Below are 25,722 nucleotides of genomic sequence, written 5' to 3'. Positions count from 1 at the left end.
TGTAAATTAGTTCAGAAGGAAAAAACCACCCTAGACTGCTGAGGTGAGCTGTGTAGACAGAAGCCAAGGTAAAGAGAGATTGAACTACCCAGCTGAGTGTAGCTTCAGTTGAAACCAGCCACCACAACATTGCCTTGCAGGTAGGAGAACAACCCTCCTAGCTAGGAAAGCCAGCCGACTTCTGTGTTTAGCAAGCTGCCAGCTAGATCACTGCCGGGAAATTCAAACAACTCTTCACAGATAATCTACATTTCTGTTTGGCAGCTGTTACTGACAGATTGAGGAAAAAGGTGTTTTGTAAGGTGAGTCAACAACAAATGAAGAAAGAAGAATAGAGCAGATGCAAACCAACTAGTCTTCCAGGTGAGAAGGCTTCTGAACCCTCCTCCCAGGTTACTCTTGATTCCTAAAACCATCAATGGGTATACAAGCACTAGTGCTCTGGAAGAAATTCAGGCTGAGCTTCCAAGGGCATAAAGCTGTTCTCTGCAACAGATACAGTTTAGTCTATCTGGAAATAAAAAGAATGGATAAACACTGAAATTTTTAATCATATCAGCTCTTACTCTGGTAATTCTAAGTGCTTCTATGCAATGTGAGCAGACTAAACAAGGCAAGTTTAAAGCTACAGAGGAAACAGTCTCAGTGAGCAACAGAGGACAAAAAGTCCTGGTATGTATTTATCCAACTAGCAGGTTCTACAGCCTAGTTAGCGGCAGCATTCAGGATGTGCCAGACACTATCTAAAATGGTATTTTGGGACTGAATGGATCTAGGAGAATTACAGCACAAGCACAAATAACCCTCAACTTGCATGTGGGCAGTAACGAAGCACAGCCAAGACCACCTTTTGATTAGGGATTCCCAGGATGAACTGCAGTATGCCTCACCACAACACTTTCAGTGCCAGTGTCCTGCACAATTCCACCAAAAGCCTCTTCTCAGCAAACACTCAGGCAAAGCTTTGTTACAAAAAAAGTCTCAGGATCCCAAACGGAAGAGTCAACATGCAATCTGGGCAAAAGGTGCAAGATAAGCAGAACTTCAGGCTTCATGAAGTTTAGCAATTAAAGCTTTGTGCTCAAGATACTAGAGATGAATGCAGAACAAAACTGAAAAGAGTGAGGTACTTGATACTGTGCACGCCTAGTTCCATGCACATCAGGTAGGGACAAATTCTTTACAGAGTAGCATTAAGGAAATTGCGAGAGAGTTGTAGTCAATTCTGCAAGAGTAGGCACGCAAGATTAAGTTCCCAGGGCATCCAAAGTCAAGGCGACGCACCAGCTAGCCAGCCGATGGCTCCCATCTACCCCAGCCTAGTATTCCTACCTTGAAGGGAAAGGATAATCAGGTTTCCTGGCCTCAAATCAGCTACTTCAGTTGGCCTTAGACTCATGGTCACAAGTTAGTTCACACAACATCACCACGTTTATGTCTTAGGAACTACTTCATTTTCAACACAGCTTCCATCTTAAGGCGGACAGAGAAAACATAGCTCACCACTGACTGCACAGGAAAAGAAAGAAGCTCTGAAGTATGAAGGCTTCTTCTAGTCTTAGAAGTACCAGAACTGACTTTTCTGAGAGGTTTTTTCTTTGCCTGCTCTCTTCAGTAGTGAGCTGCATCCTGCGTCCTAACCCATTTACTGTCCTTAACGCACCTTTAAGTTTTCAATAGCTATTTTCCTTCAACACAAAAGCAAACACAGCAAGCACATCCTCCTCCATCACCTCTCTACACTATGCCTAATCTTCACAGGCTGATCTTCTTTCTACCACTGCCAACTCCTTGTGCCCTAGAACAACAGGACAAAGAGAAAGCTACTGTCTCACCAGCAGAAACAGAGCTCATAACCTTTCACATCCATATTGAGCTGGTCTTCCCCTTAACTGAAAAAAGCATGGAATACAAGCAAGCAAAAATGGTCAAAGACCAATCCTCACCTGCGTAAGTGCAGAGCATTCCACATATTTGACAGCCTTCAGGTCCCGGGCCAGTTTTTCAGCCGTCTCTGGAGTTATGGGCTTCTGCTTGTTCTTGGCAAGTTTCTCAATTGTTGAGGGATCATCTCTTAGATCAATTTGGGTCCCAACAAGCAGGAAAGGAGTCTTTGGACAGTGGTGAGTAATTTCAGGTACCCACTAAAGACAGAGAAGACACAGTATTTGTTACTAATCACCTAAGATAACTCCTCATGTATTTCTGAAATCAATGCAGCAGCTCCCTTTTCTGGCAGAGTTCAACCAACCTTTTCTTTCACATTTTCAAATGAAGAAGGAGACACCACTGAAAAACAGACCAGAAATACATCTGTCTGTGGATAGCTGAGGGGTCGTAATCTATCATAGTCTTCCTGACCTAGAAGAGGAGAAAATTAATGCAGTATTAGACCCAGACAATGAAATACTGCCCTTTACAGGTGGTTAGAATGCATATCCCAGCACAACAGCATTATTGTGATTAATCCTAACTCTTCAGGAAACACAGATGCCCTGAACCCAAACATTCGAAGTGCATTCAGGCTGTCTAGCAGCATTCCCCTAAAAACACACTGAAGTCCCAGTGCGAGCTGTGCTTCAGAGGAAGCCAGGCTCTTTCCTTTGGGTCCGTAAGAGAGCAGGCAGTCCCTGCAGGACACCAGTAGCACTGACCCCCCAGCCCAACTGCCTGAGCAAATTCTTAAACCTCCTCATCTCAGTTCAGTAGCACTCTTTTTAGAAAGCAAACCTGGCACTAAAGGAGCTGCCTTACTTGCTGGCAACCAAATCAGAAACACTTGTTCAAAATGTCCCAGATTTCACCGGATGCTCTCTTGCCTCTCATACAGGACAAAGACCTCTGAGATCTTGAAGGAGATGACTCAACACCTGGGACATCTCAGTAGATGAAGATCTACAGTTTGAAGATGGAGGTCTAAACAGCTTGTTACAGCTATCATGCTTGGCTGGACACAGAAGAGCTAAGCACTGACCAAAATATCTTGTAGCCATTAACAGACTACTCCAAAAAGCTTTGTCTTCCTAGGAAAAATTCAAAACAAAGACTTTTAGGTTGTTTGTTCTGTGGGTTTTCTTAATTTGACAGTTAGTAATAGGGGGTTTATCCATTGTTAAGTTCTGTAACTTGTGCTAGCTACTAGTTAGCAAAAAGCAGGTGACCTTTAAAGAACAAAAGCCTCCCACTTCAGAACCCCAGCTCCAAAAGGAAAGCCTTTATATTCACAAGTACATAGAGTCACCTACATGCACTAAAGTCACTTGGTAAGTTTTCAGAATTACCAGATGGGTTACTACACTCATGCTAATGAACAGTACATGGATATGCATATCTACACACACCAGTTTCCAGAGGCCTGAACCCAGAAGACCTCAGCAGGGAAACAGGCAGAGAAGGACCTAACACAGCTTGTATCCATGCAGAATGGATACAAAAAAGAAGCCAGAATGCTATAGTTGAGACCCATGTAAGTAGTGGTCCCTGCAGCAGCCTACACAATGTGTGTCAGGAAGGAGACACTTCTCTACTTAACTCCTTATTCCAAGAACTAGGGAGTGTGCAATAACTAACACACAAATCACATTTGGGAGGAGAATGTGAAGAGCTAATTGAAGCTACAGTGTTTAATTGGAAGCCCAAGATTTTTTCATTAATCAAATAGGACACTAATGATGCATCTGTAAGAATACAGCTGGAAACAGTCAGATTAAAGTTCTATCAAGACTATTTTAGGTAACAGCTTATCAACTAAACTCTCTGGAAGGACTTTCTTGAAGCAGAGTTTACAATGCCAGATGCTGCCATACCACTTTGGTATTATTACAGGTTGGGGACTGGGTAACTAGCAGTTGAACCAGTTTCTACCCTTTCTTGCTAAACTTTTACAAGCGCAAAGCAATGTGTTTAGCTGTTTAATCATTATACATTCCTCCAGCCAGAAACTGAGATACAGTCTAATAACCATAAAAAAAGCAGCCTGCAGATTTATCTTTAATTTAAAAAAAGCACACAGCGAGAAGGCTTATGAAACTCCACATAACATTCTGATTTCATCCATGTTAGGAATGCAGAGACATGCCACATGCACATCTAAGATGTTCTAATGTCAGTCATTCTGTCGTAACATTTCATCAAAAAATAGGCTATTTACTATACCAAAACCACAAACAATTCACATATTTTATTCAACGCAATCTTCTCCTTTAATTTTGTTTAAAAACATAGAACCCCCTTATCTTTCAGGTATCACCTAGATTAGAGGTGAAAGCTTGAAAGTTGTCATCTGGTGTCACAAAATAAAACAGCTCTAAAACAAGTAGAAGATTTTCTTGTTTTGTTTTTTTGTTGTTTGTTTTTGTTTGTATGTTGTTTGGGATTTTTTTAATAAACTCAATTTTGCAACTCTCCAAAGGTCAGGAATGAAGAATCAGGAAAGATTTATTTTTATTTTTTTTTAATGAAAGGGGAAAAGAACCAACTGTATGTCTTCATGTTCAACACCACCTCAACTACATCTTGGGCAGTTACAATGACACAAGCATTTGATTTCTCACCTGCAGTATCAAAGAGGCCTAGGGTGTAAGGCTCTCCTCCAATCATCACTGTTACAGCATAGTTATCGAAAACCTGGTAAGAAAAGAGAAACACATTTAAGAGAATGCGAATAAGCCATCTTTCAAACCATCATCCTACTCACCTTGCCAGACCACCTCCAATTTGTAGAGGAGTCACCTGCACAGGATAACAGAAGCCATTAGGCTTACAATGGTATTACCATTAAGGCTGTTAATAGGACAATTCAATATGGAATAGGGATGCAAGAGCTATTTCCATGATGTATATAAAGCAAAGGCACACTAGGTATACCACTGCATATAACAGGGTAAAAGCCACTGAACAGAACACCTGGAACAGCTCTTGCCTGTAATTGCAGAGGCTTCCCACAGTGCCACAGAGATTTCAACCTTCACACTTGGTCTGACACAGTAAACACGTCCCCACAAAGGCAGACCTGATAAACTTCAGCCCTGCCCTTCAGGGCACAGAGCTATGGGGCTTATTCTCACAGGACCCAAGTCCTCTGAAGTTCATCTTTCTGAACATCTAGGGGATTCAATACAGAGTCCATCTTTTCAACAGGAATTTATCCTCCATCTCTGGAGGAAGCAATATAGTTGGTCAAAATCAGTCTGTGTCAAATTCACTCTCAACCTAAATGGAGAATCCAGCTCCAGAAGACCAAATTATATTTATTGTCTCTGTACAGCAGCTGGCACAATAGACCTGTCCTCCAGGGCAGAGCTGCTACACAGATCAAAAGCTAACACCACCAAAAATGTTTCACCCAGCAACCTGTTTACAACACTACTGAGCACAAGGACCTACCCAAAGCCTTCTCCTTCACCACCCACACACACAGCATTAAGGAGTATACTGTCTGAGGTCAGTTTCCTAAATTTCAATAACCATTTTATCTTCAGAACCACAATAGAGAGTGTTTCAGAAAGTACCTTTAGCAAAAAAGCCTTCCCACTCTAAAAAAAAAAAAAAAAATTACAACTGTCCCCGCATGTGCTGCAAGGTTATCAGAGACAGTTGAGATCTCTGAATAACGATAGGGAAGCTCTGCTTCAACACAAAACTGAAGTCTGAGCAGCCCCCACAGATGAAGTAAACCACAACATTAAAGAGGCCAGCAGTCATCTCAAAAGCTTTTCATGGAACTGAGGCAGGGAGGGACATGGAGAAATAAGCAGTCACATGCATCTATTAACAGGGCTTTACTAAGAGCTTAGGTTCTTGAAAAAAATCCCACTAAAAATTGAGATAAGACCAGTGACACAGCACTTCAAAGCTGAACTTCCAAGAGTTCAGATCTGTCTCCTTTCCACCTGACTGTCCTGGTTAAAGCAATACCTAACACCACACTGATTTTTTCAGCTTTTCACAACTCACAGCAACTGAGAAAGTAGCTCTGGCCACAGCATGCTGCATATCCTCAGGAAGATCAGCTAGAAGCAGAAGTCCACCTCTCATACTATTTTAGATTAGCAGTCAGGATTCTCAAGTACTGCAAGAGTTTTCACCGCTCATCTCCATTACCTGCAGCCCAATCCTTTACACACTGCACTGAGTTTGCCTTACTGAACACCCCAGAAAGTGTCCAGCTACAAGTAAGACCTTTGGGCTGGGGGAAGGTGGAAGGCATTTCACAGAGCCTATTCAATATGCCACAGCTACTACTTCAGGACTCCAAAGGACAAGTCAGGATGAGAACTCATCTATTGCTAGGTACAGAACAAGAAACTGGTATGCTCCATGCTGAAGGTCAGAGCATTTGCTCTTTCAGATGTCAGAAGATGGTCAGCAGCTTAATCCCCCAAAGATATCCCCTCATTTTCACCCAGTGGACAGGAAGTCGATAATACTACTTGTAGCTGCCCTTTAGGGGGATTAGCATGCACTCTCCCTCATCATGGTTTTTTTGGTTTGGGCTGTTGGTTTTTGTTTGTTTTTTGTTTTTAAGCTCCCTATCTGCAAATGCAATTTTTTTTTTTTTTTTTTTTTAAGGTACAGCTACTATTGAACAGGTCTGGGGTCCAGCCCTAAGGAGGCCAGGGTTACAAGGCTAGCCTTCAGACAAACCTGACAACTACAGTCTCATAGCGCACTCTACAATCTTATCCTCAATTGTGCCAAACAGGCTAAAAAACAGAGCAACAACTAGTCCAACAAGAAGTTTCAATTCCTGTCAGTGCCACACAGCCCATTAGAGCAGGTGGCATGAATTTTCCTGTTACAGGACTCACACCTGATCTGCTGCTACCCAAGCATTCCCAGTGCCTTTCCACAGACATGTCCCTTGCTACTTTTTTTGAGAACAGCAATGACATCAAAAACATGCAGGTGACAAACCATGTGCAGTACCAGTATGAAACCCATTTCCCACTGGGAAATATCCTCAAAAAAGAGAAAGGGCTGCAAAACACAGGGCCAAGTAAAACTAATCTAATCTATCAGTCTGAACTGGTGCATTTTGGCCACACTGCTGCACAACTACAGCTATGCAGGGCAACAGCACAGGCAGTTTACACCAGCCACTCCAGTGCCTGCACAGGCAGAGCAGCTCAGTTTGAAGCCAGACTGTTACCGATTTGCTAAAGCATCCCTACCTCCTACTAACTCTCTATGCCCAGTACCACTGGACACCCTCAAGGAAGAAGGGTGCCACCTTCCCCTCAAGAGACACTTTGCAGTAGCTGCTGCAGCTGGATTCCCAGTGTTGGTCAGTACACTGGCCTTGAGCTACCACCAGTATTTACCAGGTTCTCAAAATCAGAACTTTACCTCCAGGTTCTCCTCCCGCTTAAACATTTTTGTTAAGCAGTGAGTCCTACCCACTTTACTCTAGGGTCCTTATTCAGCCACAAACATTCTGGAGACATTAAGGTTTGCCAACTCTCAGACAGCTTGCTTTCATTTTGGGAACAATGCTATCTGTTATATTTCTTTGCCCATTTATTACTACAAGTATTAGCTGGAATACCAGAGGTTACTTACCAGTTTCCAGAGTCTGAAATATGCCTCTAAGTCATACACAGAATTAGGCATAGGCCTGTGATATCCCCAGAACAGCAAGTTCCTCAAATCATGAAGTTCAGGGGTAAATACTATTCCAGAAACATGGGACAGTTTTAAAAGGCACTATAAACAAGCCTTAGGACACCTTGAACACACTTTACTGGCAAGTAACTTACTTACTTTGAATAGCCTTTTCCACATTGCTTGTTAGCAGGGATTTATAGACAGTACTACCATCTGCAGGACAGCACACAAACTTGCAAGCTTTCAAAATACACATTTTAAGATTATAATGTTTTTTGACATAATTAAGGGTCATTTCACTAAGGATAAGTATAGAAACACTCACTGCCTGAACTCACTGACCACTTTCATTTTGTCTTGACCATAAAGAATAGCTTAAATAGGGCAAGCAGGGCTTCCACAGGTTCAGCACAGGATGTGGTTGTCCCAGAAGCATCACAGCAGGATACTTGACACCACTCTCAAAAACTTGAGAATGGCAAAACACAGTTTCAAATGCAACTTCTTCCCTACCAGTCCATAGTGAGAGGAGCTCCATGAGATGAACTTAGGTCTCCAGGCCTACAGCACAACCCTCAGGTTCCTAGCAGTGGCCACTGCATCGAACCTGAATACTCTCAGGTTTGGGAGTCCTTTCATTTTTAGTTCCAGATCTACAACACAAACATTTTCGTTCTGTGAAAGTCTGTCCTATTCTTAACAAACCTCAAATTCGGCAAGTTAAAGATCTTTGGATAGTGTACAAAGCCAATACCTCAAAGAGGCAATGAAGTTCACTGCAACTTTTTTCCCATAAAGAGAGGATATTTTTATAAAGTAGCAGCTATTCTGAAAGAGCTATCAGGCAGAGCTACCTGGCATCTCAGAGGAGTTATCTGCTCTTTTAATTGCTTTATAATAACAGAAAAGATCATTCGCCCTTTCACGGACAGGCATTCAACCTCTTTGCAATGCATTTCCAGATCCAAATTTGTTTGAGGTACCTAGGTAAACTCTTCAATTTGTATATGGGTAGAAGATGGCCTTTCCAGGTCCATAACAGAGAAAATGAGTAAAAAGAGCATCCAGATGTCAAAGTCTCTTGCAGCAACCTCACTAAAAAACTGACCCACCTCAGTGTCAGTACGCTGGTCTTGCATATGCAATATTAATAAGAAAAGCACTTTCCTATTAGAAAGATAATGTACATGCCTCACAGGCAGTCAGCAAACTGCTCCCAACCTGATCTTTAGATAAGTCAACAGATTCAGTATCTCAGAAAACTGAGCCTGTAAAACTCAAAAAGGCTACTTAGAAATAGTCAAGGACTATATACAAAGTTTGCAAATGTTTGTAAGTACCAATGAACAAGATTGCGCAGTCTAAACCCAAACATATTTCTCATGCTTAGCTGAAGTTAACTAGCCACACTCCATAGTTCATTGCACGACCTCTGGATCTTTCGGAGTTGCAAAGCAAAAATGAACATCAGAACATGTTAACTGTAGTCGCTGACTATTCTAGCAACATAAAATACTTCTTTCCCTAAAAATGAAGATTTAGCAAGAACTGAGAGACCAAGCTGGAGAGGTGTTCCTGCTGCTTGCTCTCCACTTAGCAGTCCTAACAACCACAAATAATCTTGTTCACAGAATCCAACTGGTGGTCATCAACAAACAGCAGAGCAGTCAAGCAGCAAGAACTGACCAGATACAGGAAAGGCACCCCAGCACTACCAGGTAATACAAAATATAGGTAGCAGCAGTGTATCAGACTGATCATTACTCTTCCATGACGTATTGGTTAGTCTCCAACAGGAAAGCAGGCTGTAAGAACAAGTATTAAGGCGTGCACACTATAAAGGTTAGTTGGGAAGGAAACTCATGCTGCTCTACCCCATCATGCCCAAAGAACAACCGGAGCCATTCTCACACTTACCGTTGGTACATATTCCGATGGGAATTTATTTGTTGTATAAGAAATTAAGAGACAGGTTTTACCAACAGCACCATCACCCACAACTACACACTTGATCGTCTGCATAGCTGAAGTCTACTAGAATATCAACTCCAGTGAGCACCTAGAAGAAAAAAAAAAAAGAGATGTATATATTTAGATGTTTCTCATACTCACCAGATAGCAGTACATGTCAATGATGAGCTTCGACTGGAGCCCAAACCACTAACAGCACATTTGGGATCTGAAAACAAGACTCCTAAATGAGTTGGAGATCCATTCCCTCCATCACACACACAATAGGAAGCCGCTCATTTTCATAAATGCAAATACCTCCTCCCTATGGCTAGACCCCTCCCACTGCATACAACTGTCAAACACCACCTAAGACTATGTTTGGCACAGTCACTTTTCTACACTGGGAAGAAGGACTAGGTAAATTCAGTCACTCCAATATACAGGGGGATTTTTGCCTAGTTACCTAGAGGTGGGCAAAATAAGTCTTTAGGCTTTTCCAGACTCTCTTTTTAATGCATAGAAACATCCAGCCTTAAATGCACTGAAAGCTGAAAGTGTAAGCTTGGGTCTTGATAGCTAAGTAACACACATGCCTCCCAAGAGATCTTCCCTCTGGAAAGCACATCAGTAAAGAAGGTGCAGCAGGAAACACAGCCGTATGAGCTTTGAAACTAGTTTATGGGATAAAAATAAGCAGGTACAGACAGAAGTAAGCATGATTAATTCCTCCTCCCCTCACCTTTTTAAGGCCCAAGTACAGTTCTACAATCTTCTGGTTAAAGTTGCTACTTAACATGTACGTTTATCCCCACTTTGAAGTGGCTAACAGCACTGAGAAGCTCAGCAGGGCATCCAGTTCCCAAAGAATCATATTACTCTCCAGACATTACAAAATCATGATGCACCCAGCTACATCAACGCTGTCCCAGCAGACTTTAGCACATGAACTAAATCGGTATTTGTCACCAATACCCCCTCAAAACATCAGTTAGCAGCTTCCAGTGCCAGACACAGCTGCCCTTCATTAATATATTACTTTAATTAGAAAACTAACAGGCCTCTGACCATTCATTCACATACAGGAGTGAAATCCTGACCCCAGCAAGCCTAGTGGCAAAGCTCCCACTGACTTTGAACATTTCCATATTATTGGAAATACTTTTATTTACAGCAACAAAGACTTGCAAACTGAGTTACCCCCTGCCAGGGCGTGGGGGGAGAGGACAAGAAGAGACATCAACTGCAGCAAATTTACCCTCAGAATGGTGGCAATGCTTTAGCCTAGCACGGATGTTGCCATGGCTCTCAGGTCTGGGTAACAGCACTAAAAAATTGAATCAATCCCTAGTGAACTATGCATTTGGGCACTTCCTGGGGATTTCAATTCTCAGAGTGATCTGGAAGAAGTTTTTGAGCACTCTGGTCACAGCTAGCAAAGTGATTTGATACTGCACATCACATCGTCACACTTGCAAGGAAAGATAATTGCTAGCAACTCAAAACAAACCTTACACCACTAGCTTTTCTTCAGATGCTGCAAGGATGCTCAAACATTTAGACAAAGCCAGCTACCTTCCTAATAAACACCCTCAAAAGTTCCTAAAAACAGTACTTGTAGGGGAATACTAATCACCACCATTCCCACAAGCCACAGAGAGATCCACAAGCAGTCGATTTTAGGAAATGGCAGCAAAGACTTTCTCAGAGCAGGACATCAGCCAGCATCTGGTACGTCATGCACTCACAACACTGCTATCTATATATCTTCATCTATACATCTTCTTTCAACACATACAATCAAAGATTTGTGTAGGCACCAGGCATTATCACCAGTCCTCTACTTGGTGCCGTATTTCTCTATCAAAACGATAGAATCTGTTGATCTGTGCTGCAGTAGCAGACCTCAGTCTCACATAGAACAATCAGCAGTATGCACAGCCAAGCCCTAGCAACAGGCCCTTCATTAATACTACAAAAAGCTCTCAAATTTGGCCCTGAAGCAAACACACATTTACTCAGAAGGACAAAGTAATTGTTTCCATTTCAAAAGACATTTTCTGTGTTCAGGTCAGCTCAACCGTTTATATCTAAGTAATATTAGTCAATATCGCCTCAACTGCTAAGGTGCTCACATAGTTGTGCCTTGCCACACTGGTGGCACTGATCACAGAGAAGTCACATTTTAGAACAAAAAAAGTCACCAGAAAGCAGGCAACAGAACAGAGCAGCTCAGTCCCAAATTAAGGCAGGCTTCATGCGCAAAACAATGGTGGAAAGGGGTAAGTCTTAAAATCTTAAGTAGATTTTAAAAGGAAAATACATCAAAACAGGTATCAGGCCTAGCCAACCAACTCAAGCGCACTCCAACTAAAACCAGCCTAAATTACCGGCATACCTCACTAGCTTGCCAGCCTTATCCATGCAATAAGGCACCATCATCTGCCTTTTATCTGGGGATTTGCCCAAACACAACCATTCAGCTGTGTCGCTGCACAGCACAGGTAGCAGCCTTTGTGAATTTCTTTCAGAGTTAATAAATGAAGTACAAAACAACTCTCTACACTGGATTTCCCAGCCACTTCTTGTATGCTTTTTCAGTTGCAACTGGAATTCATTACACTGCCCACCCAGACTCAGGAAATCCCTGCTCCAGCTGACCTTGCTCACCCCAAGTGCTATCACAAGAGGACCAGCACATCCACCTCCAAGTTAACAGCATTGTGCAGTCGCCCCTTTAGAGAAACCCAATCTCACTTGCCACCCTGCCCTCCCCCAGCAGACACCTCCTCCTCCATTCTGTATTCTCCTCCCTTCCTGCCCTACCTCCTCTTCTACCCTCTTGCCCCAATTATTTGTATTTCCTTGTTTACCCATAATTTGCAGGTTACACATCTGCTTCAAGACAGCCTTTCCAGAACCCAGAAAGCACACTAGAGGAAAAATCCCAACTCTGAAGCACTTCCTATGCTCACTGCAGCATACCAATCCATGATTCACTATAAATCTTAAAATTCTGTATATGCACTTGCACAAGAAAAGCTCACATATGCCTTTAAAAAAAAAAAAAGGATGCCTTTAGTGTTACTCTTCAAAACTTATTACTCCAGAGAGCACCAAGCAAGCAACAAAATGAAACCACACTATCATAAAGCAGATCACATGAGTGCACTGCAAACCTTCACTTCTTTCCTGTCCTTAGACACAGCCAAGTCCCCACACTGGCCCTGGAAGAGAAGCTGCAGTACTCTGGTAAAGGCTCAGGTCAAAGACTCCAGCTAAGACAAAGCACAAGCTGTACACACACACCTTGCACGCAGATTCCATTATTCCTGCAACAGACAACTCTGACTCTTGCAGTGAATGATCAACTTTATCTACATAATTACTCTTGTAGAGAACACCAGCAGTTCAAATTAAGATTATTTTCTATAAAAGTACTGCTTACTCTCACACTTACTTCACTCCCAAAGTAAAGGGTTAGTACAGTCCACATCACCAATGGAAACACGTACCACCCTACACTGGGGTGTCAGTGTGAGGCAAAGGCCCTGAACTCAAACCATGCACCACCTTTTCCTACCAGCTGACCTGATCCTTCAGGCTTTCTGGCAGTGGGAACAAAACAGAGTGCAAATAACCCAAAGCCTCACTCTGGAGCATAAAGCAGAACTCGAACTGCACAACAGGGGACCTGGAAAAGCCTGAGGGCATTTGTTTTGGGGTTTTTTTTTTTCTTTCTAAAGGAAGAAATTAACAAAATTTACCATGAAAAACACTGAACTAGCCCACCAGAAGTTCTCTATGTACGAAGCGACTACCACTTCTCTCACACAGTTGTTTAATTGCCCCTCCCCCCACACTTTATACACTTCAGGATTAATTACATCTTTAAAGGACCAAAATGCATTCGAGCACATCTTTAGGTAAAGGGATCCCCTCACCTTTTTTTTTTTTTTAATGGATATATAACTTTATCTTTAAATTATGAAATAAAATGGCCTAAGTTTTAAACAGATTTATAGTCTTAAGCATAGGCCTCCAAGGTCTTACCAGTGGGAAAGTGGAATTGTTGAATAAGTTATTTTATTTGGATTAGTAGGCTTTCTAGATTAGCTGGATGAGCTACTTCATATTTTCCACTTCTAAGAAGTCCACAGAACACAGCTGAAAACAAGCTCATTTTTAGGGAGCTTAGATGCACTATCCTGGGACCGGCTCTTCCATAGGAATAGCTTTAAAGACACATACATCATTGACTTGTGGTTTAAAAGTAATTTAATCCAATATGAGATACAACTAGAGAATAACTCATCCCCAGAGTGCAATGCCAAGGGAGGTAGAAACAAAGAAGTTAGAAGAGGTTTGGGGTTGTCCCCCCTCCAAAGCAGCCTAATAAAAGGAAGTCTAACATATACAACACCCAGCAGGACTAGAAAACACTCCAAGTAGTTTTAAATATCTGAGGGAATTGAAACAGACTAGAAAGAGCTGAAGTCATCCCAGTTTGAGTGCAGTGAGTGGATTTTGAGCCATGTAATCATGAGCCATCTGGCCAAGCCCGGAGAATAGAGCTGATAAAGACTGGGAATGTTAACACAAGTCAATATGACTTAGTTCTGTTCAACAAGATCTGAAGAATTCTTAAAAAAACCCAGCACATACACTGAATTTATTTAATTTCTCAAACTTCTCTGTATTGTAATCAAAAACTTCAGTGCTTCAGTAAAGTATATGTTAACTGATCATACTTCCCTGGATTTTAACCTGTTCAGCACATGATCACACCAGCAGGATTTCATAGAATCATAGAATCATTTAGGTTGGAAAAGACCTTCAAGATCATCGAGTCCAACCATCAACCATGCCCACTAAACCATGTTCTGAAGTGCCTTGTCTACACACTTTTTGAATACCTCCAGGGATGGTGACTCAACCACTTCCCTGGGCAGCCTGTTCCGATGCCTGACAACCCTTTCAGTAAAGAAATTTTTCCTAATATCCAACCTAAACCTCCCCTGGCGCAACTTGAGGCCATTTCCTCTCGTCCTATCTCCAGCAGCCACCTCACAGAAGAGACCAGCACCCACCTCACTACAACCCCCCTTCAAGTAGTTGTAGAGTGATAAGGTCTCCCCTCAGCCTCCTTTTCTCCAGACTAAACAACCCCAGTTCCTTCAGCCACTCCTCATAAGACTTGTGCTCCAGGCCCCTCACCAACTTGGTTGCCCTTCTCTGGACACGCTCCAGCAACTCAATGTCTTTCCTGTAGCGAGGGGCCCAAAACTGAACACAGTACTCAAGGTGTGGCCTCACCAGTGCCGAGTACAGGGGAACAATCTCTTCCCTAGTCCTGCTGGCCACAGTATTTCTGATACAAGCCAGGATGCCGTTGGCCTTCTTGGCCACCTGGGCACCTGCTGGCTCATATTCAGCCGGCTGTCAACCAGCACCCCCAGGTCTTTTTCTGCCGGGCAGCTTTCCAGCCACTCTTCCCCAAGTCTGTAGCATTGCATGGGGTTGTTGTGACCGAAATGCAGGACCCAGCACTTGGCCTTGTTGAACCTCATACAATTTCACAGAACTCAACAGCATCCTGGAAACTGTGGATTGCAAAGCCTTGTAAAGTTTGTCAAATTCATCAGATTGCCCTACTATTCCAGACTGAACAGGCCCATTTTACAGAGTTTTGCTTTAAAGCTCGATTACACTTCTATGAAAGACAGCTGATCTGCATTTAGGATTAATCCCAAAAAGTGGTAACAGAAATGCAAGTGTGCTGCAATGAACAGTTAACTGAAGTCTCCAGTGGGATGTTGTGTAGATAGGTAATCCTTCCTACTGCAAAGGAAAATTCGGAATTATGCACTTTCTCCACACAGGCCTGTACGCACACCAGAAGACACTGACGGATCACAAAAGGCTGAAGAAATCCATGGTACCTGTGGCAGGTTCCCACTTACTAAGTGCAAGTTGCAAGAAATGCTGTCCCAAATGCACCTGACACTGAGGACCACAACCCCTCTTGTGCAAGCCTAATTTTCCCATTTTAATGGCAAGCACATGAAATGCGATGTTACTATGGCAGCTCCTTAGTTTTAAAAATTGCCTGTAATGCAGAGTAGTTGCAATATAATCTAGCAGCAATATGAACTACTGACTGTGAAGAATTAAGTGAAATTTTGTGGGTCTTTGTACACAATCAGCGTTTCCTCCTAAACCAAAAGGTAAGAATCTGCATGATCTTGCCTTCACTCTTGCTGTACCTGCAATCTGAAGTAGAAACCACAAGCCTTCAAGCTTGTTAAGAATCCTTTTATTGTTAAGCTACCGAAGCCTGTTTTCAGGTTAAAATGTGTACACTCTCCTAGCCAAAGGAAACCGAGCTGTCAAATCTGTCTACACATCCTGCACTAGTTTCCTGTCGAGCCCCGGCAGCACCAAGACTTCCTCTTTTAGGCAGGACTGAAACTGCTGCCATTTCATCACAGGTACCAGCTAAACGCAGCTTGCTGCAAGCAACTGCCGGCTGATGACCAAGAACCATTTCATGATGCTCTTTAGTATACACCATTAATTCACAAGGCGAAGCTTAACCAGTCCGTCACAGCTTCCAGATCCTGTTTGAGAGCCTGCTCCACATTGCAAGAAAACAAACAGAGCCGTTTTATGAAAACTAAGAATAAGTCCTTTCCCCCTGTTCCCCCAGACAATGTAATTTTACAGTAAACAGGTTATTCCTCTAACTCCGGTGGGGTCAAAGCACTTGGGAGTCCACAATGAAAGGAACAATATTCACAGGATTTTACTCATGATCTCTGTTAACCACTTTTACCCTTCCATGCTACCTTCATTTCATATCTTATAAAAAACACACATTTCTAAATAAAGTCTTTGTTTGCATTTGATAATTGTTCCTAGATTAATTACATCCATTTCAAGGCACCCTTGCCCTGCCATTTCAAGGTCCTTGCCCTCTGGCACCTCCTCTATCCCTACTACAAACTAACACTTTTGCTTTTCAAAGCGACAAGTCTCCCAAATCAGGGGCACCAACGAGAGATAATCAGCTACTACGATCCAAGCAATCGTGTTTCCCCACCAGAGATACCTACCACCATTATATGGAGAAGGTACTAATTGCATGCCTGTATTACAAACCTGGCACAACAAACACTTCATCGCAAAGACCACTGCACACAACACACTAGTTCTCTGCAAAGATTGCAAGCCACTAATGAAGAGACCACATGACTTCAGCTGTCAACCGCAGAGTTAAAAGACCCTGGACCTCTTGGTACACTGATACTGTCACAAATCTATGATGCAAAACACCAACAGAAGCCGCTCTCTGATTAAGAGCTGAATTCCAAAAAGACTAACTGGCACAGAAGGCAAAATTGGTTTCAAGAGCAGTATTACCATGGCCAGCATTCTCCTCTGCAGGTGTACAGCAGCCATTTACAGACATTACCTAAATCTTCCAGCCCAAAGCCCACCTTTCAGCCTGCTAGGAATCTTCTTCTTCATGGAGATCTCACCCCAGAACTAAACACATCTGTCATTTCTATGCTATCAATGTGGTAAATGAAATTTAAAAGAATATATTATGCTCTAAACCACTTGGTGACCAAGATCACCTGCCCATCTTCCCCATAGCTCAGACTATTGCAGGCACACAAGCTATATACACAAATGCATTTGCTCCCAAAGGTTCCAAGTTGAGCTTAAGGCCTGGGTACTTAATTTCTTAAACAGAGCCTAAAAAGGCTGTCAAACTACAAACCAGTGCAGGAGTTGCACTCCCTTAGAACAAGGCAATCACGAAGTCCAAGGCAAAACCTGCAAAAAGCAGAAGGGACAGACTCAAGAAACAGTCTTATACCACATCAGTTCAGGATCTTGAAAAAGATACCCTTCTTTTTAAGCATTAGTTGATTGGTTGGGTTTTGGTTTTTTTAACTGCCACTAACAAGTCAGGATTTAAAGGATTGTCTATCTCAGAATTTGCATTCCACAAGGGAGAGCTATCTCCAAAAAACAACGTTGTTATTTGGTTTATATGGAAGGTGTCCAATTAAGCTACTTTGCATATCTTCATAAAGGCTCCTCACAAGAAACTGGTAAAGCAGAGACATACGCAAGATAGGAAGTGAAGACAGCTGGGTGGGGGAATTTTAAAAGCCTGAACCTAAGCTACCAGCAGTACTGTAACATGTTTCAAGTTCTACAACTTCAAAAAAAGAAGGGGAAAGCCATATCATCCCATTTTAGTCCTAAATTCAAAGCAAGAAAGCTGCCCATGCAACCTGGTCAGACAGAGAGCATGCGACTCAGTGGGCTCTTTGCTGCCACACCAGTTAGGCTGTGGTGCAGCCACGCCCACATCTGCTCACCTGCTTTAGCGCCAGCATTGTCAATCTATCCCACTTCACAGCTCAAAACAACTACCTTAACTTTATCATGAGCTCAACAGAAAAAAGCAAAAGCGTCAACTTCTTCTGTTATCACTCTGGTTAAGGTTACACAGTCAAACCAGCCACCAGCACTGGGAAAACCTGCCCCAGATTAAACACTGGGAAGCATGGGGGCTTACATTAAGTCCTTGACTGTCAAAGGCATTTTAATGTTGCATTATTACTCTTCACTTTCATACTCTACAAGAAGCTGTTTTACTCTACCGTGTAACAAAATCCTGTTCAGTATTTTTAACACCACATTAAAAAACCCTATCTTTATTAGCTTAGTTTCATACTGTTAATATTTAAAAATACAAGCTGTACCTATACTCCTATTTGCGCATACTACCAAATCATGGTGCACACTAGCCTCGATGCTTCTCTCCCCATACCCATGGCCAACTACATTTAACAGTGGTAAAACAGACACTGGCAGGAGTTCCTCTATTTTGAGGCACATTTTTGCATAATGGGAAGCACCCTGCATGCACATCAGTTGCAACAGATCACCCCTCCTTCCTGTTACGCTCAGGGAATGGGAGAGTTGTGGGTGCTCCATGCACACAGCCTGAAGAGTGCCTTGAGGATGCTGTGTGTTTGGGGAGGGGGATAGCTCAGGCCAAGTAGCAACATACTGTCTGAGGACTAAAGAGAGGAAGCTTTGTTAAAAAATATTGCAAAAGCGACTTTTCCCAGACACTGAGCTATCTTGGTGTTTTATATTAAACCTTAACAAAGCAGCTGGAAGGCTTGCTCACGCCAGGACTGAAGCAGCAGTGGTTGTCCTGCGCTCACCTAACCAGAGGAAGAAACCAGAGCAGCTGGAACCACCCTCCCTTGCACGGCAGAAGGCAAGCCAGCCACAGTGCCGTGATTGTGGCAGAGGAAGCAAGACCAAGAGTCTGTTGGGCAACCGGCAGCTTCTCAGCAGTAGGTAAACACAGAAAATGCTCAAGAAGAAGTAACAGCCCTCACTCCAGGACATGGGAGAAGAGGATCCTTCCGAGAGGAACTAAGCCTTTAGCTCAGCAACACTTCACAAGCACCAAGAAAAAAAAAAAAATTACTAAACTCAAGCTAACTGCTCAAACACACCAAGGTGAACCACAACCAGAGCATGCCCACTGTCAAATCCAAGCCCAGCACGGAGCCATCCCACAACCAGCCCTTTTGCATTCAGCTGTTTACCAACCACAGCTGGCCCAACGTAAACAGCTACACCAGTTTATGAAGTGGCAGATGCCTTCTTTCCTTGCATCCAAAGCTGCAGGAGCATTTTTGTCATTTTTTTCCCCAAAACAGAACACTCATCATTGGCCAACAACACAGCACAGCATCTTTCAACTTGAGAATAGCTGAGCAATTCAAAACAGCTTGTTACAAACCAAGACGATTCTGGCAGCCTTAGCTATTGCTGTGAGTCTGGCACCACAAGTGACAGCAATCCTTTCCTGTTGTACTCAGCAGTCTGCCTCTGGGCCTCCCCTAGTCCCACACCACTACACAGTTTAAGGTTTGCTTTAATGCTGTATTAGCTTGGTAAAAACCTTCACCCTGCCATAGTTTGGTCTACACTTCGAAAACAGGCGCTGATACCACGCAATCTGACCACAGGCATAGAACTCTTAGTACAGATGAGCTGGTATCTGCACACCACCTCCAGAGAGAAAGGCTCAAAGGAAGCCCCTGCGTTACTTCTTTAATAAAGGTTTTGTTCTGGTTTTTCACAAGACAAGAGAACAGTGCACAGACCAACTCTCCTGCTAGGAATTACGCCATAACATTCAGAAGTAATGGGGTGAATTAGCAGCACAAGAGCTTAAAATAGAACAATGGTTTTTAAAAGCTTTTGCAAAACTAACTCTGTTTTCTCTTTATAAAATGTCACTTGTTTAGAAGAAAAGTCAATACATCTCAAGAAAAGGACAGCTGCTTTACCGAAAACAGGCCAAACAGTATTTTGAAGTTTTAAAACTCTTTAAAACAGAAGTCGCTATCTGAAACTCAAAGGGAAGCTTACAAAGATCAACAACATGACAAGAACATTGAAACCCTGCTTCTTGTACTCACTATTTTAAGTTTACTGCACACCCAGGGCTGGATAAACAAATCCAGTTCTTCCACCCAAGAACAACGTAAAGGATCCACCACCAGAAGCTGGAAATACCTTGTCTTAATGCCATTTCTGTCACTTATCTCAGGCATTTACCTGCACACCGTCATAAAGATGCAGCAGGGGCTGCAAGAGGCAGCTGACCGCTACACAGGGGTGGCCAGACATACTCAGGGTGGGATAACTTTGTGCCAGGCTTTAGCCCTAGAAGATACACTGGTGAAAGGGTTTTACCTGCCATTTCTAGGGGTAATCCTTTCTGATGGACACCCTTAGCCAGTATGGTGTAAGCTATTTTAAACAGGGCTTGAAGGAAGCCACCTAGTTATACGATGATACGTTACAGAACTGTAAAAATACTCTAAATCTCTTTAAAACTTCAGCATAAAAGCTTATCTAATCAACACACTGTTTTATTTGTCAAGTATTAAATACTAAAAATAGGGTTTTTTTCACCTGCGTTCAGCATAATGGGTTGAGAGGAGCCAAGGCAAAAGTCTACCATACACTAAGTGGTTAAACAGAGCTTCTTACTAGCTGGAGTACCAGAAACCAATTTCACTTCCATTTAATTTGACAGCACCTTCATCTTCTACCAAAAAAGGTGGCGTTCCTTCCTCAGGAAGGGAGCCTCAAGAGCGAGGATAACTACATCCCCCTACAATTCCTCCTTACAGGCTATTACTATAGAAGCTCGGATCATTGAAATTCATATGATCGAGCCTAATGACAGTGTGAAAGCTCAGCTGACCACAAAAGGCAGGCAGAGGAAACAGAGGGCTAAAATACACAGGCCCATAGATGACTTCTAAAAGCTGTGAGCACTCACATTAGTGTATAACAGATTACGCACACCTCAACTGCAGTGATGCATATTAATTTATTGTACAAGTTCTCAGGAGCCAGAAGCAACATTGGAACCCAGATACAGCAATATGCTGTATTAACTCTGAAGCTTGTAGGGTAACAGATAGCTGTTGAAAAGATTTAAGATGTCCGGCTGTCTGTGCTCATAAGGCTTGGAAATTCATTTTAGTACTACAGCTGCATTTTAACCAGAAGCAACTTTTACATCAAGATTAGCAGTCAACTTCATGCTGCACCTCACATCGGGCCTTCTCGTGCTTTACAGGAAAGTAAGAAAAGCACAGTTGCACACTCATCAGGGAAATCCCTAGGAGTTTCAGATGGGCTCCATTTCTGTTTACTATTGTTCTGTTAGTAGAAGATCCACAGTTTCCATTTTAGATAGTCCAGACACTCTAGGACTTCCAGAACATTTCTATTAAACAGTGAAAACAACATAAACTTCCTAAAACTGGCCATCAGTTTCAGGCAAACAACCAACCCCAATGCAGTGCATATAATGAATTAAGAGCATCAGTTGCACGTCATGAATAACCAAGTTCAAAGTATGCAAATCTAATGATTAAAATTTCTGCCTAGAACATGTTACCAAAGTGCAAACATGTTTTATCTTGCATCACAGTAGTTTGTATTCCTTGCCAAGACTTAAAAATCCTTGTCCTCATTGTTACTGAGGCATACAAGTGAACAGTTTAGACACAGAATCATTTCTACAATTAGCAATATACTGATTCAAGTCTTAATGTGCACCCATAAGACCTGTTTCAAATACACATTTGCCTACACTGCCTTCCCCATAATCCTATACTAACAAGAAGGAACAGTTTACAAAGCAGAACAACACATTTTCCACATATAGCTAGCTGAATACAAAGGCTTTCTATCTAAAGTTGGTTTTGCGTAAGACCCTTTTGCTAACTGAAAGAGAGAAGCTTTAAGTGCTTTACTGAGTTATTCCGATTAGCAATACCAGGAGCTTGATCCAGATTTTAAATACCCTTCCAAAAAAAAAAGGGGGGGACGGGACATTCAGGCAACTATGATTTAACACTTTGAATAAAGACAGCTAGCACCTCCTTTCTAGGAGAGAAGAAACACAGACGAACACAAGACAAAGACAACCACAGATGGCCAGACTGAACTACTTCTGACTACCAAGTTGTCATCTAACATGGCCTCCTCGTTAAGGCCTTGTCTTCCCCATGCTTTTGTCAAAAGAGGGTAGCAAAGCCGCTCTGACTCCACCGGTTGCAGTACCCACACGGACAGGGCAACAGGAATTCTGACCACTTTGCAATTCTTCATTAAGCACACATTTCACAATGCCGGTTGTTATGTTCACAGCTACCTGGCTATACGAGCGTCTCCCGCTGTTGCCACCAGCTGCAAGTTCTACCCGCTTACAGGAAAAAACACTACTGAAGTCCAGATCACCAAAACAAACCTTTAAAACACAGCTAGGTGACATGCTGCTGCAGTATATACATCTTGATGAGATTTCAAAGGAGAAAGAGAAACGTATGTCAACGGCAACCCTCGAAGTGGCACTAGCTCCTATCCTAGCCAAAACCAGCGACATCACTGGCACCGTATAACGGCAGTAGCTGGACCCTCTTTGCATAAGCCAGCGACCTCACACCTAGGCAAACGAGCCTCCCAACTCCTTTTCGTGCAGGAACTGACTTTTTGCAGCGCACACTACTTAAGCTAAGCCTTTTCACACTGCCCGCACCCCCGCTGCGGCTCAGAGCTCCTATGGTGCCCGGCGCTGCTCGCCTGAAAGAGGCCAGAGAGCCCCAACCTGCAGCCCCACGAGCACAGGCTGACCCTCGGCGTTTCTCCCCACAGCCCCCGACCGCAGCCAAACCGCACCGAGGAGCGGGAAGCCGCCGCAGCCAGGGCAGACGGGTCCCGGCGGGGAGCGAGGCCCGGGCCCCCCGGCGATGGCCGATGCACCCAGCGCAGGAGCGGGAGCGCTTCCTGCCGCCGCTCCCGAGCGCCGAGGGTCCGGCCCCCGCCCGCCGCGCCAGGAAGCGGGGGAGGGGAGGAGGAGATGGAGGCGGCGGCGGCCCGCCACCGCCGCCCCCCGGCAGACCCCACAAAGGCCGAGCCCCCGCCCGCAACAGGCACCGGGGGTGGGGGTGTCCCCCCGCGAGCCCGCGCACCCCCACCTCCCCTCCCCACCGGCTGCCCGGGGAGGCCGCGCGCGCGCGCGCGCACACACACACACACACACACACACACACACAGCCCGCGGGCCCGGGAGGGCAGCTCCGGCACGGCGGGCGCACCGGCCGGCGACGCGGGGCCGGACGACGGGGAAAAAAGGTGGACGGGGGGTCGCGGCGATACCGTGCCCGCCCCGGCGCGACCGCTCACCTCAGAGTCTCCGCCGGGCGTTGGCAGCTCGCTGCGGGGTCTCCTCGGCTCAGGCACAGGGGCACGCCGCCGCTGACGTCACCACGCAGCGCACGCCGAACGGGGCGGTGGCGAGGGGCGCGGCCGGCAAGGGAGGGGCGGGCCAGCCGAGCAGCGCCCCCTGCCGGCCGCGCCCCGCCCCCAGCGGGAGCGCGCGCCCCCGCCCGCAGGGCGGTACACGGCGCGGCGGGGGCGGGGAGTCGGCTGCCGGCCTGCCCGCACCCGGAGAGCCCCGTCCACCCAGGGGAGAGGCCCTGGGCCGTGCCCGCAGCACCCCTATGCCAAGCATGCACCCCCGTGCATGCACCCCGGGGAATGCGGGACCCCCCACCCTGCACCTGCACCCCCGTGCAGGCACCCCCGGGGGCTGCGGGACCCCCCACCCTGCACCTGCACCCCCGTGCATGCCCCCCGGGGGCTGCGGGACCCCCCCCGCCCCACACCTGCACCCGCCTGCATGCCCCCAAGGGCCACAGGAGCACACGGAGGGCACAAAGTCTCCCCTACATGTTGCACACGCACCCCTGCATCGCCGTTTCCAAATTCCCTCAATTTTTTCTTCCTTTTCTTTTCCTGCCTGGAGCTGAAGCTAAAACAAAAAGGCCCAAAGAGCTACAACTCCCCTTGTTGAGATCCAGGCTTCAGTGCCCAAAAGAAAGGGCCTAATTAAGAATTAAATCATCGCCCAGCCTTCGGGGGCTGTCGGGTCGCAATGCTGCGTGGGTGCTTTCCTGCGAGTTTGTCCCAGGTCCCCTCGTCTCCTAAGGGGAAAACAAAATCCATCCCCAAATTTTATTAACCTTGCTAGATCTGCTGCACTTCCCCTAACGCTGGGGGATTACGGATCAGGGGTTTATCACCAATAATGAGCTAATTAGTGCTGCCATCCCAGCAGGGCTTTTACTGAAGTCTCCCTGGCCGGGAGATGACCCCACGGTGCAGGGGATATTCCCAGGGGGTTATAACCAAATACCCGCCAAGCCCCCCTCAAATAAAAGGAAACACTACCATTCAGGAACAAGAGCACAAGAAAATCTCCAGGTGCTGCCAATTTGAGAAGCAGGAGCCAAAATCCGGCCTGAAACAGAAAACTTTTTTTTAGAGTTAATTCAATTTTTAAAAGCCAGGAAGACCTGCCGGTCTTGCAGCACGGCTCAAGAAGGTGATGTGGAAGCAGCAGAAAGCCCGTGGTTAAAACTCCCTGCTGTGGGCAGCTGAAAACCACCTGAAAAGGCTGAAAAAAACCCTCTATATAGTTTTTAATTTTGTCTGCAAGTGCTTGGCCCTGGTTCAGTGCGTCCTGCAATTTTAGCATGTCTGAGAGATGTTTTCTCTCACTCAGTTATCGTTCGTGCCATCGAGCCGTTAATAAATCCATCTCTCAGGACCAGAAGACAACAAGAAGGCTCACGGCAGCCCTAAAAGTCAGCAAACGCCAGCTCTGGGAAGCACCCAGGAGAGGATCAGACGTTAAGAGCATCTTTCTGCTGGGCCTTTTAAGTGAGCCCTGGTTTATCCGCATGTTCAAAGATGGAGCAAAAACCGCTCTGCCCAACATTAATGGTGTCAGAAGCCCCTCTGTGTCTTCTCCTGCCAAGATTGTCCATCCATGGGGATTTCAGAGCAAGCCATTGCCTTCAGACCACGTTCACTGCTGCCCTGAGTGCTCACAAAAGAGCAAAGGGAGAGGAGTATTTTCAAAATGAATTTTCAAGATGAAATTGTGAATGGAAACGAAGTCTTGCAGGAGACAGCTGATTTTTAACCTTTTTATCTGGGAAATGTGTTACATACTGCAGCTGGAACAGCAGCTGTGAGCCTGCAACCTCTGGTTCTGCCTTGTTCACTCCTTACCTACCCGCTTGTTCCTCTGAGCAAAGCAGAGGGCACACACTCATCTAAATGAAAGGCTTGAAAAACACGTAGGAGCGAGACGCGGCCCATACCTCATCTGTGGACAACCTCTGCCCTCCAGCACAGCATCCCGCTGACTCTTCCCAGCTGATTTTTGGATGAAATCCCTGCCCCGTCGAGCCAAAAACCCATAAAGGCAACAGCTCAGTAGAGGCTGAGCCGAGCAGATGAGATCATGAACCTGGAGGGACTCGAGGAGTCCTCCGCCGAGTACCATCTCCTCCGTTCTCCAGAAACTCATCCTCGCTGCAAGCATTGCAGGAAACTCCAGCTCATCTTTGTGCCACCAGCTCCATACTTGCCAGCTTTCCACAGGATGGGTTGCTTGGCTCCGCAGGAGCACCTTCCAGTATTTCCGACATCATTGCAGCTCTTTGGGTTTAATTAGATCAAAAC

General features: G+C 44.8%; 1 protein-coding gene across 2 annotated transcripts in view; it reads right to left on the bottom strand.

Moving 5' to 3' along the window:
* The window catches only part of CDC42 (cell division cycle 42), a 28,841-nt gene extending 5,362 nt beyond the window's left edge, over positions 1-23,479 (bottom strand). For both annotated transcript variants that reach the window (XM_052791408.1, XM_052791409.1), the window contains exons 1-5: positions 23,374-23,479; positions 9,523-9,664; positions 4,554-4,626; positions 2,252-2,361; positions 1,947-2,144 (exon numbers count right to left, since the gene is read on the bottom strand). In XM_052791408.1, coding sequence (XP_052647368.1) covers positions 1,947-2,144; positions 2,252-2,361; positions 4,554-4,626; positions 9,523-9,627 — 486 coding nt within the window. In that variant the 5' untranslated portion in view covers positions 9,628-9,664; positions 23,374-23,479. The remainder of the gene's footprint in view (positions 1-1,946; positions 2,145-2,251; positions 2,362-4,553; positions 4,627-9,522; positions 9,665-23,373) is intronic.
* Between the last annotated feature and the right edge of the window lie 2,243 nt (positions 23,480-25,722).

Source organism: Harpia harpyja, chromosome 7 (assembly GCF_026419915.1).
Source record: "Harpia harpyja isolate bHarHar1 chromosome 7, bHarHar1 primary haplotype, whole genome shotgun sequence".
Lineage (NCBI taxonomy): Eukaryota > Metazoa > Chordata > Aves > Accipitriformes > Accipitridae > Harpia > Harpia harpyja.
This window is presented reverse-complemented; position numbering and strand designations above follow the sequence as displayed.